A 19,563-nucleotide genomic window follows, 5' to 3' on the forward strand; every position below is an offset into this window, starting at 1 on the left:
TTAAAGGGGTGGTTCACTGGGTTTTAGTATTGATTGTGTTTATGGAGTGCAGTCTAACATGTGTTAATGCTTCGTTTTTTTAAAAACGCATAATTTTTCACATAATGTACCTTTATTCCACACCGCTCTGTCCCTTCTCTGAGAAATACGCAGTTCATTTCCTGCTTTTATGAAGTCCCTCCCTCAGAAATAGGCGATGGGCTCTGATTGGTTAGCTAGCCCAGTGTGTTGTCCCACCCCTCTCCTCGGCGGCATGTGCTCCGGTTGTATTGTAAACAATGGCGTCGTTAATGTCTCTTATCAGTATGAGACCGATTGAGAAGCAGAGGATATTATTGAAGAGGATCGTGTGCAAGCACGGCTTTTAATGGTAGGCTTATGTTTTTTGTTTGTTGTTGGCTCATACTTTTAGATACGCTGTTATTTGTAAATGCTACTGCTTATGTTAGCTTTTAATATACAGTTTTATCCGAGCATGTGCAGAGCAGGGGAATGCGAGGAACAGTATTAAGAACTGCTGCTTTAGAACATTGATTTTGAAACTTGTGAATCCATTAGAATCGTTAGAAGACAGAATCGCGATTCATATATGAATAGATTTTTACGTGCACCTCTAGTTTTCTCTTCCTCTTCTCTAAAGCAGCGCAGCATGGCCTCGCCCCCTTTGTTGCATGTTCCCGAGGGTGGGGTTTATCTGGCTTTGTTACGACACGAAGTAACTTGTTGTAGTCCCTACCAGCTATGTTTGTAGGCATTAAACTGCCAGAATTTAAAAAACGATATCTCCGTTTGCATTGAAATTTCAGCTTCGTAACTTTGCAGATATTGTTTATGCTCAAACAGCAACATTACACACTAACTAACCTTAAAAAAAGTGAAATCACAATCAACCACCCCTTTAAAAAAAACTTAATGTCCCCAACCTTTGACTCTGTAAAGTCTGTACAGTCAATGAATAACTGGGGAGTCTTTTCAAGTGATTTGCAAGTTTGTTTCATTTGAAAGATACACATCAGACTGCACACACAATCAAAAGTCTTTACTTACATCAGCCAAATCCAAGAAGCGGTTGAGGAAGATAAAAGCCATGTTCTCCCATTCCGCAGCCTGCATGAGAAATATTCATCAGTGACACACAGAACTGAAGAAGCTCAAATTAAAAATGAAAATGTAAAAAAAAAAAAAAAAAAACTCCAGAAAGAGGACACATCGCCACTTCGTCTTCACAACGCGAGGCAACTCAAACTGCTTTGCGAATCAAATTATTCACACTTGCTGTGAGCTCTTACTGGAGCAAACAGAGGAGAATTAAGCCAATTTCCCAGGGCTCTTAGCTGCCATCCTGTTCTCTGTCTCACATGAATGGTTGAAGCAGCTATGAGTGAATGTGTGTGTGTGTTTGGAGCTGGGCTCACTGTGAGTTCACCTTGGCTGCCAGGCCGGCCTCATAAAAGGCCTTGTCAGCTGGAATGAGCTCGGTGTGCCTCAGGAGAGAGATGGACAACTTGGCTGCCACTGAACTCTGTAGACAAGTAAACACACATGCAAAATTACAGTGACACAGATAACATAAAGGTGAAGTATGTAATGTTTTTGGATGTTAAAATACACATCCTATCCCAGTTTATTATGCCAAGTCAACATTGGCTTAACCGATGGCATGACATTGGGGCTGGACTAAGCCGATTGGAGGTAGGGGATTGTTTTGGAAACTTTTTTGAAATCCAGTCATTATTTTTCCAATTGTGTTTGGTGACATGGAAATTACACATTTGAAAGGCAATATGACAAGGCATTAACAAAACTTTGAACTTTTTATTAATAAAAATTGTAAATTTCAGCAGGAAATAATGTGGAACAGGACTTTATTACTGCCGTTTTTACAACAGCAGAAAAGCGTATACTATATATTTACAAAAGATTATGAAAACAAATATTTTTCTCTTGAACAACAAGAACTGTTGATTATGGGCACTAAGACCAGACATATCTGCAGTAGTGAACGTTGTCTGGACATTAAGATTTTTTTAAATGTATTCGATCACAAATAAAGTAAAAATAGTAATATTGTGAAATAATATTACAATTAAAAGTGAAGAGTTTTCTATTTTAATATATTTTAAAGTGTCATTTTTTTACTGTGATGGAAAAGCTGAATTTTCAGCAGCAATTCCAGTCTTCAGTGTCACATGATCCATGCTGATTTGGTGCTCAAAAAAATGTAGCGCTGCTTAACAGTTTTATTTGAAAGAGAAATATTTCATAACATTATAAATGTCACTTTTGATCAAATTAATGCACCTTGCTGAATAAAAATTGTAATATAATAAACCTTTTTTTAAATTTTTATTACTGACCCCAAACTTTTGAACGGTAGTGAAAGTTATATTAAATATATTTATGTGATATCAACATGCATATGTAAAACACATAACAAAGATCTGCTGTGAAGTATATACACACCAGCTGGTCAATGCCTTTGGCTGCAGAGCAGGTGGCGTAATAGTGAGCAACCAGCAGCATCTGCTCAAACACCTCATGGGCTGGAGAATTAGCTTCTGAAGACTTGCTCAGGTTTTCACACTGCACAGCACGGAGATACTGTAAGATTCACTATTTCCCACTTGAATATAGAATCAATATTGGCTAAATAATTTCCCAACCCAGAGCTCACCAGCAGCAGAATGACGTCTCTTAGATCGGCCCACATCCGATAAGCTTCCGCACAATCCCGGTCCCTTAAGCTCACAAGCTCCAGGAACATCCGCTTGTAGATGTTGAAGTTCTGCAAGAAGGAAGGGAAGATGTTTCTGATTAAATCCAGAAGTCCTTATGCTTGAAGGAGATGCATCATGCATCATTTTGCTTTCTTTTGTAAAATAAAAGAGTTTGATACATTATGCAGACCTGACTGGATGTACCTGTGAATAAGCAGGAACGCCATGCTGGGTGTAAAGGTTGAGTACTTTCTCTGCCTCACCCTCTTTGATCAGGTGAGTGGCGTACAGAGCGATGTACTTGTGCAGGACCTTGAAATTCTGTTGGAGAAGGGAAAGGCAGATACTCTGTGAAAATGGTGCCATGTTTCCACACTGACATGTCTGGGGGGGGAGAGCAGATGAATTGGCACCTGTTTCCAGGCTGTGTTGATGCATTTCTCCCACTGTCCTCTCTCAGCGTACATGTCAAGGGCAGCCACCACATCTACTCCAACCAACTAATTGAAAATATAGGAAAACTATTAAGACAAATTGAATTTTAAAACTAATTATACAATTACTAATAACATTACAAATATTAATAATATTGTAATATTAATAACATTACAAATATTAATTTTATTATTAAAATATGAAAACAGCTATGCAAATTAATATTATTATTAACATAATTGTACATTTTATATGATCCTTAATACATTTTATACTTTTATTATAATTAACTTGATATTTTATATTATTATTAATATATTTTACAATAATTGAATACTGACCGAAAAATAAAGGAAAACTAATACTGACAAATTAGGATTTAAAATTATTCAAACTATTCCTAAAAATACTAAAATTATTATAATAGAATTATAATTAAAAATATAAATTAATATTAATATTATCAAAATAAAACATACATTAATTATATTTTTAAATATAATAAATAGCCATGACCATTAATGATAATAATAATAATAATATTAATTATTAATAAAAAGAAGAATGATTGAATACTGAAAAAGGAAAACTATCAGGACAAATTAGGATTTAAAATAATCAAAACTACTAATAACTAAATTGATTCAAATGAAATAAAAATTCATTAAAATGTATGAATAATTTACTAAAAAACATTAAAAATAAGAATAGTAATAAATAATTACGTAAATCATAACAATGACTGTAATTATTAGTATTATCATTATTATTAACAATAAGCCTTTAAAGCAGCTTCTCATTGCCTATTGCTTTAACGTACAGATATAATAAATATCCATGACCATTAATAATAATAATAATAATGATGAATACTGAAAAATGGAAAAATAAAATGAACTATTAGGACAAATTAGGATTTAAAATAATTAAAACCACTAATAATTAAATTGAATAATTTACTAATAAACATTAAAAATATTAATAATAATAAATAATTACATTAATCATAACAATGGCTGATATTTTTATTAGTATATTAGTAGCTTCTCATGGTCTATTGCTTTAACGTACAAACATTACTACATTATAATTATATATTTACATTTATATGCCGCTTGCAATATGCTAATAAATGTAAGTTATTACAATAAAATAAATTGTGATTCATAAAATTGTGGCTATATTTCAGTCATTCATTTTTGGTTTAATTAAAAATAATAATGTTTTTTGGTTTAATTAAAAATAAATAAAAACTTTTTTAAAAGTTCAGTTGTCTATTATCAATAGTGTAGCAATGTTGTAATAATTTTTTATTTTATATCTACATTTGATGAAAAGCTTTTCCATTTTGATGTAGTTCCAGCATCTACCACTAACTGGCCAAGGCTAAGCAGCCAAACCTTGACTCATCATTTGAAGTCCTCTCTGTACTATCTCTAATAATAAAAGCAGAAAATAGACAAATTAATTTGATAAGGTGAACTTACGGAGTCAACTTTGCCTTGATTTTTCAGGTGCTCTTTGTAGCGTTTGTCCACATATTCCTCCAGCCTGTGAAGAGAGGAAATGTCACAAAACCTCAATAACGGCAAACTCCTATAGAGAGTGACGTCACAGTATTTTCAATAAGACATAAATATACAGTGGGGAAAAGAAGTATTTAGTCAGCCACCAATTGTGCATCTATGGCATTCTTAATGAGGTCCAGGTTGAGGTAGAGCTCAGCAGCCTGAAAGAAAGGGAAAAAAAACATTTGTATCTCAACAGGTCCATGGCTCGAGGACGCCAAAGAATAGATGAAGTGTTCTTAATGAGGTCCAGGTTGAGGTAGAGCTCAGCAGCCTGAAAGAAAGGAAAAAAAAACATTTGTATCTCAACAGGTCCATGGCTCGAGGACGCCAAAGAATAGATGAAGTCTGTGAGGTTTTTGTGTGGTCACATTGCTTTTGTGTCATACACTAAATATACACTCGCACACAAACAAACAAGCACACTGAAAGCACCATTTCCTCTTGGTGTGCCGCTCTCAAAACACAATACTTAGAAAGAATAAAAAGCTAGGCCTAGTATTTTGGAGGGGTTTTTCAGTATTTCTGCTCAAAATTGCATCTGTCAAATGTCAATGTCAAATAGAGAGTTTTATATACTTAATGTGATTCTATACCTGAAAAACTAAATAAAAGAAACATACCTTGTTGTACTTTCTGAGCTGAATCAGGCGTGGCCCGACGACCTGACTGATGTCCACAGCCTTGTCATGAGATAAAAATGTAATGGCCAATTCTGCTGCCTGGAGGACATGAAAAGATGAGAAAACCTTTGTAAAAACTGTAAATGCAACAAAAAATTAAATGCTTTATGAGCATAAAAACATTTTTCATGTTCAGATATTTCATGTCAACAGAGTAGCTCTTGCATCTGTCAAATGTCAATGTCAAATAGAGAGTTTTATATACTTAATGTGATTCTATACCTGAAAAACTAAATAAAAGAAACATACCTTGTTGTACTTTCTGAGCTGAATCAAGCGTGGCCCGACGACCTGACTGATGTCCACAGCCTTGTCATGAGATAAAAATGTAATGGCCAATTCTGCTGCCTGGAGGACATGAAAAGATGAGAAAACCTTTGTAAAAACTGTAAATACAACAAAAAATTAAATGCTTTATGAGCATAAAAACATTTTTCATGTTCAGATATTTCATGTCAACAGAGTAATAACCAACATTTTAATAATAAGCAAATAAATATAACAACATATAATTTAAAACATAATTGTGATAACTTTTAGACTAGTTTTGTCTACTTTCATTTATTGTTGTTGGCTCCAGTCAAGTTTTTTGGTTCTAAAATAAATAAATAAATAAATAAATACAATTTTTCTAAAAAAAATAACTAAACTAATGTCTTAAGGTGCAGTCACATTAGCAAAAAAGATTAATTGTCTACTGTCAATAGTGTGGCGACATATGAAACACAGCTCACACAAAAGTCACTTTCAAACCAAGTAGCTTTCTATTGATCAAATGGTGAATTTGCAAGACCATCTGAACCCGATGCAAACGAAATTCCTTCTCATTTCTCTCTAATGAAATTGACTGGATTTTGCACGTGAAAATTCACTGAAACATTCCTAAAATAATAACGGATTGAAACATATTGAAAATGTAATAAAAAGAATTTTCTGGACAACGGTGTTCTTTATGTTAGAGAATATGGTGACTGCAGCCAGGTGTCACTGAGTCTGAACTTTACCTTCATCCAACACTTCATCAGCAAGTCCATGTTAGACGAGTCCTTCACTTTCAGATAGCAGTCGACGGCTCTGGCATATTCGCCTGTCTGTTCCCACTCCTGAGCCTGCTCAACCATGCCTTCCACACCCCTGTAAACACACACATATACATCTATTTCTCATGGACTTGTAAGACATGTTTACCATCTCCTGCTTTCCTTCCGTCACTATTGACGTCATAGTACTCTATGGGAAGAAAAATGACAGAAAAGACTACCGTTTTATTAGTGCCGGCTAGATAGTTTGCAGTTCATTTTACTGTGAGAGTTTTGAAGGCTTGAAACCCCTATTTATTAAAGGTCTTGAGATGACCTGGTGGTTAATAACCGTGAAAGCTACATGAAAACCTTTCAGCTTGAAAAAAATCTAGTACCATGTTTTGTGTGCTTTAATGTTTAGCAATGACGGCTTTAAAACTGCAGAAAGTGAATTGAATTTCACAGCTGTGAAGGCAAGCACTCAACCAATTTCTGCTTTATACAACTTTAAGTTAGGTTCAGCGCAACGGACAGGCAAAACAAAGCCACATGGCTGAACCCTGTTGAAAAAATTCAGCATAGGCTGGTTAGGTATGTTTTGAAGCATGGCAGCTGGTTTGAGCTGGTCCTTAGTTGCTCACGAGCCGGTTTAAGATGATCCTGAGCTGGTTATAAGCTGGTCCTGAGCAGAAGGTAGTTGCTTAGGACCAGCACATGATCAGCTTAAACCAGCTCATGACCAACTAAAGACCAGCTTAAAACAGCTGCCATGCTTCAAAACATACCTATCCAGCATATGCTGTTTTGTTCAACAGGGAAGGTACACACATCCTATTACATAGTCAATTATAAACACAAAATGGAAAGAAAGTTCAAACTCTTGATTGAAAATAAGTTAATGATACAAGAAGCCTATATTACTGCTGAGTGGGCCTTCAACTGACTATGCAAAATGTTTCTCCTTTTCTTCCCAGGGAAGACAGCAAAGAAGCCTTTGATGTTTTCCCACAAGTCATTAAAAATAGGAAAATTATCAGTGGAGACGGATTTACAGTCTGCGTGTTAATGAGCTGCTCATTATGGATTTAATTTAGGATAAAAAGCTGCCATGTTCTAATAAAGGAGGGAAGCCAATCCGAATGTAGTTCAGAGCTTCTAGTTTTTCTGCACAACTGCAGAGCCCTAGTTTCTGAAGAACAATAAACAAGGGAAGATTATCTGATACAGCAAATGAGACACATATGAAAGTAAGACGAGAAAAAAAGAAACAGATAGTAAAGGAGTTATTTTACCAGTTGCCCTCGCTTTCATATTCCTTTTGAAGGACGCTCAGCTTGCTGGGCAAATAGTCTTTACAGATCCGCATTGCATCAGTCCACATCCCAGCATCCTGGATAAGAGAAATATGCTTCTTCAAAGCCTGCATAACTTAATATTCATATGTAGCTAATAAGAAGAAATCTTACATTTGTTCGTACAAAGCTTTTAATATGCAAACTAAAAAAATTTTTTTTTTAATATAATTGTGATCAGTTTTACAGTCTTCTGTAATTTTATTAATTTAATGTCAGTTTAACTGTTGGCTCTATTCCTGTCATGACTTAAAGTTGGAATTATTTTGGTTTAATTTTTTTTTATTAATTTACAATTTAACATACTAATTCAGTTCAATTATGTAAAATTAAAAATGAATTATGTAAAAAAAAAAAAAACTAATCTTCATATGGTCTAAATAATTAGGGGTTTTTCTAAAGAAAGATCATGTACAATTGAGAAAAACAATGAAAAATTAATGGATAGTTTTTACAGTCAGATAAAATATAATTAAAATGAATTATAAAACATCTCCTTTTGTGTTTGACCCCAATCGCATGGATTTGGAACAACATGACACCCTCAAATTACATTTTTGGGTGAACTATCCATTAAAAGTTTGGTAAAACTTAAACTTCTAAAAGTAGCTATCCTGATTTTTCTTAAAAATGTTCAGGAAGTTTAGATCTCTGTGTGCTTCATGGTGATGATGACTACAGCATGGTTGTTGTTAAAGGCATCTGTAGCCGGGTTTCCATCCAAAGTTGCGAATTTAACTTATGCGCAAAATTGAAATATCGCTTTAAAACATTTGCGAATAAGCACCGTTTCCATCCAATGAATCAAAGAGAACAAAATCGTCACTTCCTGGTAGAACTGGCGCAAGGCTAAATATCACTCTGAAAAGTAGGAGAAACCCCTGAATATAATAATTTTCATAGGCCTACATAATAAATTACTTGCGCCTCAGAGCGAGCAGACAAAACAAAATAAATGCGGTCATTGCTTTCGGAGGTGGATGCTGCTGTTTGGGAACACAGTGGTGTAACAGTTCTGGGAGGCAATTACACAGAAATACGTTGATGACAGACTATGCATGCAGACTAACATTTCAGATACTGAGGAACGAGATTGGTCCACTGGTTAGGTTTTGCCGTCCCATTGCGCAGTCGCATGACTTTTTTGATGCGCATGGAGGAATTTACTCGGCAAATGCTTTTCCATCTCCTTTTATTCGCATTAACCTTTTTTCGCACAAGTCAAAAACCACCTCAAGCGAGCATAAAAACTTTTTTGCGATTTTTATTCGAAATTTGCCGTTTCCATCACTCGTTCTCATGCGATACTTCAAAATGCGCATAAAAACAGGGTGATGGAAACATAGCTAATGACATTCTACTACAGTAAAGAAAATGTTTGTTTTATTGTCTATGTACAGATTACGCTTTAAGGACTCTTACTTTGTAGTATTTAATTGCTAGCTCTGGCCTTTGGGCCCTGAGAAGGAAGGCCTCAGCTTTTTGGAATTCCTTCTGGTCAAAACAGAACTTGGCCTGGCTCACTAGAATGTCTGCCACACTTTCCGGATCATGAGCCTCTGCCACTCTCTGGGCATTACTCCAGTCCTTGTTATGGACGTGCCTGCAATAGAAACAGAGACACGGTCACCCATATTTTAAATATAATTTTTTTTAATTCTATGATAAAATGTATATACAATGACCACACAGTCAGTTGGATTAAAGATATTGAAACCATTATGTAAAACCAAAATATGGACCGACATATCTTTTAATAATGTCTTTTATAAATAGCCATTAAATAATTTACCTATTCCCTTTTTTATCACTGCAAAGCTCAGTTACGAGTATTTTTGTCCATAGTTTTTTTAGTTTCTTTTTCTTACTTCATTGTTTTTTTAAGCATAAAGTTCAGTAATTTTTGTAATTATAATTATACTTAAAAGAAAAAAAAAGGACTTTTTAGATCATTAACAATATGATTTCTTGGAGTCATCAGATCATCTTTGGCTCACTGCCACTGTAGCAGCAAAGCACCAGCATACCACTCCTCCATGAAATCTACAAATCAAACACTCTCAATCCCAATGCTGAAGCGATGCAATCCCCCCTATAGAGTGGTCTGTATGTACCGCTGAAGGAAAGTGTGATATGAAAGCTCACTCACATTAGCACAGCCTCCTTGGGTTTCCCGGCTTTGATGAACTCAGTCTCAGCCTCATTGAATTTACCCTTAAAAGTAAAAAATTACAATTTATCTGTGCACCATGCAATCATTAATAATGAGAATAATAAACTCTAGGTCTGGGTATTAATAATAATAATGCAAAACTCAGGCCTGTTTTAGAGTAAGTGTAGGGTAATGTCATAACAAATTTTAATACAACAATATTTTCAAAATTTCATAGATTTAGCATTCTGCAAGACTACACATTTTTGTAGTCAAGGTGGGAAATTAAATTGTTTTTGTTTTTTTTGCCCACTTGCTACAATGGCTGGTGATTGACATTTTTACCAGCATTTTTTTATTTGTTATTTTATATTATTATATTGATAAATATATTATTATGTTTATAATTGTTATTTTTATTTACATGTATTATATTAATTCAAATAAGCCTACAGAAAAAAAACTGTATAAAGTCATAAACATTCAAGCGTCACACTGGAATCTGCATTATAAAAGACCAAATCAGACATGAAAAATGAAAAGCATTTACAGTCCTGACCTTGAAAGTGGACCATTGTAGTTGTCTTTGTCTATTTCACATTCACACCCGCATTTGGCTGGAGTCACAGGCAGTAACAGTGTAGAAAAGAGGAATAATTTCTCCCCAGTCTGTAATACCTGGTCCTCGAGGAACATGGCATTTTTGAGATGAATATCAGGAATCTTCTGTTTCATGGCGAGTCGGGCCAATTCAAAGGCAAAGTCTAATGCACTAAAAAAGACAAAGAGTGTTTCATTATAGAGTAAATAAAAGCCAATTTTACTATGCATTGGTTAATTGTTATCTGTATGCACCAAATTATACCTGAAAATGGTATAATAGTGTTTGGACCATTAAGTCCTAACAGAGACTTACTAGTTATCAGCAGCAAAGTCAATGGCGGTTTCCAGAAAGCCAAACTTGAGCAGCTTAACTGCCGCCTCTCCTCCGAGATTTTTTGCCCACAGATAGGCCACTTGCTTATGGGCACTGGCTCCTCCATGGGTCTTTGCTATCTGTTGCAAAGGCATGAAGAGAACCTTTGAATGTTTAAAGCTCTCTACATTATATCAACTCTAGTATCATATAAGACTATGTAGTGTGCACACACACCCGATAAGCTTCCTCCCACATATCATTGACTCTGTACATGTTTACGGCAGCTTTCCAGTCCTGACCCTCTAGGTAATGATACTCCGCTTCCTGAAACCTGGATTCACCCTCTAGCTCCTGTGATAAACACAGCACACAGCACTAAGACCATGTGAAGGATCTACTGAGCAATAATAAGACAAAACCGCACCAAAAGAGATCTGAGTCAAATGTGTTTTGTAACTAAATGTGAATAGAAAGAATAAAAGAATTAAACAAATGTACTCTTGAACCTTAGCCAGGTGAATGCGCGTTTCCTGCAGCAGGTCTTTGTGATGAACAGCGAAAAAACGGATCATGTCGTCAACCATTTTGTTCTTCTTGTACATAGTGATGGCCAAGTCTGGTTCATCTACAGTGGTAAAAAGCCTAAAGACAGAGAGGTAAATTTCAAATGTGTGAATTCCAGTATGAAATGTGACTGAAAAGAATGTCAACATGTTTGAGATTTCAGAGTTAAAAATTGTCTTTTTAAAAAATAAAATAATTTCTTATAAATTAACCCAGCTAAAAACATAGGTCAAATTCGAAAAACAACAGTGTTTATATGTGTATGTTTTTACCTTTCAGCTTCTTTGTACTTCCCCTCTTTCTCTAACTCTTGTGCTCTGCTGATGTAGAGGGCAGACACATCCTCTTGTGACATGCACTTCACAGCAAGCTGTGTCAGAGACGGACAGATAGATAACAAGAGAGGGGAACAAAAAGATGATTAGTAATAATTAAAATGTACATTGTTTTTTCTTCTTCATTCAAATAATGAACAATTGCAGTTGTATTCTCAGCTTCCATCCAATTTATAATTACTACTACACACTGATTTGTTAGCATGTTGCTATGCAATTGCAAGAGTGTTCTTGGTGATTGCTAGGTCAAAAGAGGCCACCTCAAGTTTTATACAAGTCTCAGTTTTCTCTTCCCATGTAAATCTATGGGATCTAAGGCATTTAATCATAAACAAAAATATTGACACTAAAATATACAGCTATTATTAATGAATGTATACTTTATCAATAACTTTGCAGAGGAGCCCAATGTGTCACTGACCTTATGAGCTTGCTCCCATCGCCCAGCCTGAGTGTACATATCTATAGCATCTTTGGTATGATCACCCTTCACAAACAGACGTTCTGCCACCTGTAGTTCAGAGAAATATAATTAGCCAACACAGATTCAAACCAGATCATATTTTTGAAATGCGAGACCGTTTGTTCATATTTGACAGCTGGAATTCGTTTTTTTTTACCTCAAACTCCTGCACAGAAGGATAGTGCTGAGCTATATTCAGGTAATATTTGGCAGCAGTCCTGCCCTCCTGTAGCTCCAGTATGTGCAATGCTTTCTTCCACTGGCGTGCTGCGATTGCTGCCTCTATGGCCTTGGTGGAACATCTTTTACAGGGAGGAAATGACATACACATCTTAAAAATAAAGGTGCTTCATGATGCACCATGATATTTTGTAACCTTTTAGATGTCTTTGCTGTCACTTTTGAATAATTGAATGCATCCTTGCTGAATAGAAGTATTAATGTAAATAAATAAATGGTGGTGTAAATGCACCATTTAAATGAAGCTGAAGAAAACTGAGATTGAAAATGTATTTTTTTGCCCTGATCTATAGAGGTTTGTTATTCTAGAAACTCACCCTGCTTCTATGTAATGGTTGATGGCAGCATCCATTTGTTTCTGCTGCACTAGATAGTCACCCCACACTTCCTCCAGCTTTACAACTTCTGCAGGAAACGCAACGCGAGCCAAATCCACCACTGTGGAAGCACAATGCAATCAGCAGAGGTCAATGAAGGCAATGAATCTAAAGCTCTGATGCTTTGCATTACAACCACTTACTTATTGTTCGAATTGAAATGTGACACCCTATTCTGATTGTTCTTACCAGCTAGGCTCACCTTTCTTAAAAGCATTTCCCTTGCGGTAGCACTCCAAGGCCTTCTGATTATTTCTTGTCCTTTCAAACAGGTCGCCTGCCTGTTGAGTTTAATAATACTTAGAAGTAAAACAATTTCCCTTCAAATCTGTGAAACAATACCACGTCAGTGTGAGTGGTTGTGCTACTCATTTGAAAGTTATGAATCCATGAAACTTAACAGTTGCCATTTTGTCAAGCCACATGCCGTTGTTGCAGGTCAAACTCACCCTCTCATAAAACTCTCCTTTAATGAGTGCAGCAGTGATGCGACTGATGATGTCATGGCTTGATAAAAGCTCGTCTCTGCTCATGGCCAGCCAAGCAGCTTTGGCAGGAAGTCCTGCTTTCAGGTAGAGGTTAACAGCACCAGTGAAGTCTCCTTCATTCTCCTTCACCTCACCGGCTTTCTCATTCTGATTGGTCTCCATTAGGTAAGAATAGTAACTGCGTCTCAAATTGTCCAACTCTGGGTGACCCTTCAAGGGATATACACATTGAATATTAGTAAAAAGCTGATTTTGCAGCATCATAGAGACAGCTGCTAAATGCAAATAATATCAAATGCAACTAACCACCATATAATTGTGCATAGTTAAGATAGCAACATAAAAAGGCTTATTGACTTTTATACGGGATTAGAAAATAGTGGAAATATGGATACATTTTGTGATATGCCTTCATCCTAAAAAAAAAAAAAAAACACGAACAAAATATGACTGAAATTATGGAATCACATTTAAAATGAAAATAAACATGGTTTGTGCTGTCTATAACATGTTTTATGGTGTGAATTATTGACTGCTGACAGTGTGAAACCATCAAAATTCAAGAGACATTCAGAATCCAGACACTCATTGATTTTGTATACTGTTGCAGTTCATGGTAATATTGAAATGGTAACAGAGTAATAAATCACAATGTTTTATTTTAAGGACATTTTGTTTACTTGTGTACAGTAATCAATTCTGGTTCCATGTTGGATGACTACTTGAGTTCTAATGTATCTGCGTGAAACTTGTTGAGAACCCCTGTTTTAGGCTAAATAAAACAAAACATGTGGATTAGAGGTTATGAATATTTATGATATTGTATGTAAAAAAACAGATATTACCTTCGCCTCTGCCACTGCAATACATTCATCCCACATGTGAAGCTCCTGGTACATTTCCATCACTTCATCCACCGCATTCTGCAGAGTTACAGCAATATTACTCGCAGCTATCGAGATATAACCATCTCAGCTCTGTTGCTCCCACGTATGAACTGTCCAATGCCATTTTTGAACTCAATTGGCAAATGGATAAAGCGGTGGCAAATACTTTTTTAGAGATCAATTTTAACATTAATAATTATTAATTTAGTCATTTTTATTATTATTTGATCATTAATTTTTTTAATTATTAGTTTTAACTTAATTTATTGTTAAATTTAACATTTATTAATTTTTTTAACATGAATTAAATAAACAGTTCAAAAGCATGTTTGTTCATTTATTTGTTCATTTAAAAAGGGTTTTGTTTATCTTCATTTGAATTTAATACACTGGCAATTGTATTTTTAAGTGGCACTCCTACTTGCAAGTATCAGAAACTATTCCTTACCTGTTCCATGTAATGCATCTCTGCAAACTTAAAGTTCTTATCCAGCATGGCCAGTCGTGCTTTTACCTGGTAGTGGTCTGTACCATCACCACCCTACAGGAGAGAATATAACATTGAAATGTAAAATACATAAGCAAACAACAACAACAAACGTACATTCTACAAATGAACAGACAAAATATTAGAGATGCTACAGGCTGAGGACCTGTCTGTCCTTCCAAAAAAATTGTATGCACTACATACATATTCCTTTGAGACTGAATCTGCAATTTTGTTGGTCTCATTTAGGAATCGGGCTTTGGACACATCTCCAAGGGCTGCAAAACACCTGCGGAAAAACCCAACACCACCTCAGAAGAGAAACAGTAAATAACGACCAAATACCAACATCACATGCAGTATCATTTCACATTCAACCACCAATTCTGCAATAAACTCAGGGCATTTAGGTTGGACAGCACTGATCAGCCATGATCACATGTCTAAAAGTGACTTCAAGCAAAAGAGTATTCAGTCAATTCTTTAATTTGCATTCTCCTTCACGGTCAGATCACTTTTTATCTGTATGCTTCATGCAGATAAGCCTATATATATATATAACAAACCAATCCTGCATTATTAAAGATCCTCTAATTTAAATTCCAGCTTCAAGCCCTCTTAAAAATGCTTATACAGTAAAAAGAAAACTCTAAACATGCTCACTGCCTCCTGAAGCGACTGGGTGCCTTTTTAAGAGAACCTTTGGTGCTTAGTGCTAAAGCTTTTACCCTTCCGAACAAGATCAGGTGAAGGGTTTTTTCTCTTTTGCAACAGATTACACACATTTTTCTTTAGGCAGAATATTATCAGAGACACATTTCAGCATTTAAAATGTAACACACAGAGCAACTGTGCAGAATAGCAGCTTTCTTAAAGGATCTTTAGTGAGGAATAGTGATTCTTTCCTTAAATGGAAATATTACTGTTTTAAAGACAGTTCTGGGGTCTTTTCCTATAGAACAATTCAGAATATATTAAAGAAGATGCATCATACATTTTCATTTTTATTCTCTAAGGTCAATTTATAATGCTATTCAGGTTTTTTTATAGATACTTTTCCCCCCACCAAAAACAGTTTTACATGCCCACCCTTTCTCTGACCCATTCACTGCAGATCCATTGGTGTGCAAGTAATGTATTGCAAATTTTTTTCCAAATCTCATTCAAAGAAGAAACAAACTTGTCTACATCTTTGATGGCCTGAGGGTGAGTACATTTTCATTTTTGGGTGAACTAGTCGGTTAATATTTTTATGCAAACAACATTTTCACCTGTGAAATGAGTCAAATATGTTTTTTAACTGGCCCAATAACAGCTTGGATTACCTTTTGACACAATGATGACATTTACATATGGGTGGCCATGTATTAATATATCAATTTACAGTCACTAAAGGTAGATACATTGTAACAGATTAGTTTGAATAATTATTTTTGAACTTATTGGGCAAGATATTTTGAGTACAGTGTGCCTACAGTAAATGCTTTCATTTCAAATGATCAAGGAATATTACATATTCATGATATGACCCCTTTAAGAATGTATTGTTACTGTGCTGATTCAATGTGTTTATATTTAATTGTTTAGTTCTTCTGTAGTGCCAATTAGACGCATATTAAGAGCTAATAATAAAAAAAAAAAACTAAAGGTGCAAAAATAAATGCAGCAATGCTATTAATAGAATGAAAGAATCGTTAAGAAAGACAGTAAGATTATTGTATTTATGTAATCATGTGAAAGGTGTTTTTTCTATTGTCAGTACAAGGGCTGTAATTAATATGTTTATTCGCACACATCTGCCAGTGAATGCGCTGTCTTTGGGTAGGTAGGTGTTGGTAAACAATCAAATAAAATATTCTTGAATTAAGGTGGCCCAACAAACAAAGAAATTATTTAATTAAAGTTTAATTTATTTGTATTTAACACTTCAAAAATCATAATCAACTGCACTGCAAAATTGTGCTGTGTACTGTGCTGCTCCTTTAACAAATTTAACGTCATGTAAGAAATTTGTCCCCTATAAATGCAAGTAACCAAGTATTAAATGATATGACCCTATGTCAGTTCAGTTACTTCTAAGGACGACGACCCTTTGTAAAGTTCAATAGAAGAAGTTAAATAAAATTGTAAAAAATGATTCTGGGATAATCTGTAAAGGAATTCAAAGCAGCAAGATTTTTGAATTCTGTCATACTGGTTCCTAGTTGTCAAGGTTAGACACATGATCTGGACAGCTATGCTGAAGTCACCGCAGCAGTAACTGAGTCATAGAGCTGGGTGGACTGTCTTGCTTGTCTAACCTCTCAGTGATGTGGAGCTGTTGTGCCTCTAGGGAGAGTTTACTCAGAGTCTTCCACATGGCCTCTGTCTCTGCCGACATCTCCAGGGTCTCTAGGAATGCTGTAGCTCTGCACACACGCATACACACAAATCCAGCTATGAATAAGGATACTTACATAATTTAAAGGGATAGGTCACCCAAAAATAAAAATGCTGTCATCGTTGACTCAGCCTCATGTCGTTTCAAACCTGTATGACTTTCTCGGTTTTGTGGAACATAAAAGAAGCCATTGGTATTTAAACTGTTTTGGTTAACACTGATTCCATTGAATCATTGAGACATTTCTCAAATTATCTTCTTTTATGTGGATGTGGGTGACAGAATTTAAATTTTTAGGGGAACTATCCTTTTAAGCAACACAAGTTTAAATGTATGCTCTTTAAAAAAAAAAAGGGCATTATTAAGTAACCCATGTTTATTCCAGGTGTCTGTGGTATTTTTTTTATTTTTTTTTAAATTCAATCAACCCCTCATCCAAAGTGTAGGAGACAGAGTTAACCCCTTCAGTCACAATGACTTCAGTTTTTCCATTGGTTCTCTCCAGATCTACAATATCACCCTGTCGCAACACAAGTCACATGATTAAACTCACAGTCGACTCAAACAAGAAATTGAAATGGTAAGGTGCAAATTCATTAAACAGCATTTCGGTGAAAAATCTTAAATGGTAAATAATTATGCTGCCATTCAAAAGTTTGGGCCAGTACGATTTCTTTTAAGAAATTAATATATTTATTTAGGGAGGATGCATTAAATTAATCAAAAGTGACAGATAGAAAGATATTTATTGTGTTACAAAAGATGTTACAAAATAAATGCTGTTCTTTTGAACTTTCTATTCATCAAAGAATCCTAAAAAAGAAAAAAAATTAATATTGTTAAGAGTTTCCACAAAAAATATTAAGCAACACAACTTCAAAGAGTTCAATATTAATAATAATAAGAAATCATCATATTAGAATTCAGCTTTGACATCACTGGAATAAATTCCATTTTAAAATATAGTTGATAGAAAACAGTTATTTTAATTGTAATAACATTTCAGAATATTTATAACTATTAATAAATATATAACTATTAACTTCAGCTCACCTTGAGGGGAAACATCGTGACCCTCTCCGGGCTGTCGATGGTGTACCAAACACACAGGTTTCCTCTGTTCTGGGCCACAACTACATCACTACCCGGTACCCACTGAACATAAGGACAGAAACTCAGCATGGTGCTCTTCAGGCTGCTCTCGATGTCATACAGGTGGAGCTGAATGTGGAGAAAGAGACTGAAGTGACAAATCATTCGGATTTTACTAGTAATATTAGAGCTTAAATAACAACGTTGGCCCTTACCCTGAGTTTCTTGTCCCTAAAAAGCAGTTTATGCGCAGTTAAAAGCAGATCCAGCCAGTCTATCTTGGAGTCATGGTTTATAGTGCCCAGATTATACCCACCCACCAGGTCCACTGGGAAAAACAGGAAGAGAAAAGGATTATGGGAGATGAATGCATCAAATACCAGATGCAGATTATTTTGTTCATCCAAGGTCAGAAATGAAGCATTATAGTTAAAACTTTTAAACATTAAGAGGCTTTTAGACAATGTTTTTTAAAGAACGGATAAAGTACTTTCCATCCCCAAAAAAAAAAATCTATAATAAACAGAATGATAAAAATTTGGAGATGGCTGCCATGAACGTCACATACTCATACACAAAGACACGCAGCAAAAACGGAGGCACTGCCTTTCATACAGACCCTGAACATCCAAGCCCTAACAAAAACAAATCAATGAGTCTTTCATGAATCCCGCTCTGTGACGCTTCCCTGCATTTCTGGCTCTTTGTTCACAAATAACCATTCTGATGGGAAGCATGACTTATGGAGGAGGGCGAGGGGGGGGAGAAGGTGAGGAAAAACACTTTCCAATTTGCACTTTCTGAACAGGTTTTAAGCACATGGATCAGTGAGGGGGAAAAGCACTCTGCTGTCTGTCAGATGAAAATAAATTGGAAGAAAGTTGTTTCTCATTTTCACCACCTGAAGAAGAATAAAGGCAAGCAGGACAGAGGGAGCATGCCAGGGCTTAATTAGGGCAGGAAGTGGTCAGAACCGTGGCAGTTGGCTGACGGTAACTGGTGAAGGAGAGGACCGTGACGATGACACAGCAGGGCCGGTGTCTAATTGAAAGGTAACGTCTGAACCAACCAAACGTCAACACACCTTCCTACTGTCCCTCAAATTATCCTCTCTCCAAATAACGGGTCATATGGAGAAGGTGTGCCATTTAGAGCGGAAACAGATGATTATGTAATCAATACCACTGATGACGTTGTTTCATTAAGCTGTTGATGACAGATGACAATGAGCTAATGTGACTATAATTCCATATAATTTAGTGCATTTTTGCATTTGCTAAATACATCTTTTTTTCACACAGGACATGCAAAACTGAGCTATAAGAGTGGGAAGACGTGATTAATCAAAACTTTAAAATAAAATGGTATTAAAATTATTTTTCCATTTTAGTAAATAATAGAT

At 35.4% G+C, this 19,563-nt stretch overlaps 1 protein-coding gene across 1 annotated transcript in view; it reads right to left on the bottom strand.

Annotated features, from left to right (window-relative positions):
• The window catches only part of LOC107602169 (intraflagellar transport protein 172 homolog), a 28,194-nt gene that overhangs the window by 2,538 nt on the left and 6,093 nt on the right, over window positions 1–19,563 (bottom strand). Inside the window, 30 exon segments of the mRNA XM_016294598.1 lie at window positions 1,048–1,107; window positions 1,427–1,522; window positions 2,464–2,583; window positions 2,675–2,785; window positions 2,922–3,038; window positions 3,131–3,217; window positions 4,640–4,705; window positions 4,813–4,881; window positions 5,653–5,751; window positions 6,408–6,537; window positions 7,718–7,815; window positions 9,200–9,380; window positions 9,927–9,991; window positions 10,608–10,701; window positions 10,846–10,985; window positions 11,083–11,199; window positions 11,355–11,490; window positions 11,685–11,782; window positions 12,169–12,258; window positions 12,368–12,512; window positions 12,768–12,888; window positions 13,030–13,108; window positions 13,277–13,525; window positions 14,161–14,238; window positions 14,651–14,743; window positions 14,894–14,978; window positions 16,990–17,125; window positions 17,481–17,589; window positions 18,123–18,290; window positions 18,377–18,489. Of these exon segments, the coding sequence (XP_016150084.1) occupies window positions 1,048–1,107; window positions 1,427–1,522; window positions 2,464–2,583; window positions 2,675–2,785; window positions 2,922–3,038; window positions 3,131–3,217; window positions 4,640–4,705; window positions 4,813–4,881; window positions 5,653–5,751; window positions 6,408–6,537; window positions 7,718–7,815; window positions 9,200–9,380; window positions 9,927–9,991; window positions 10,608–10,701; window positions 10,846–10,985; window positions 11,083–11,199; window positions 11,355–11,490; window positions 11,685–11,782; window positions 12,169–12,258; window positions 12,368–12,512; window positions 12,768–12,888; window positions 13,030–13,108; window positions 13,277–13,525; window positions 14,161–14,238; window positions 14,651–14,743; window positions 14,894–14,978; window positions 16,990–17,125; window positions 17,481–17,589; window positions 18,123–18,290; window positions 18,377–18,489 (3,350 nt within the window).

Source organism: Sinocyclocheilus grahami, unplaced genomic scaffold (assembly GCF_001515645.1).
Source record: "Sinocyclocheilus grahami isolate Dianchi unplaced genomic scaffold, SAMN03320097.WGS_v1.1 scaffold321.1, whole genome shotgun sequence".
Taxonomy (NCBI): Eukaryota; Metazoa; Chordata; class Actinopteri; order Cypriniformes; family Cyprinidae; genus Sinocyclocheilus; species Sinocyclocheilus grahami.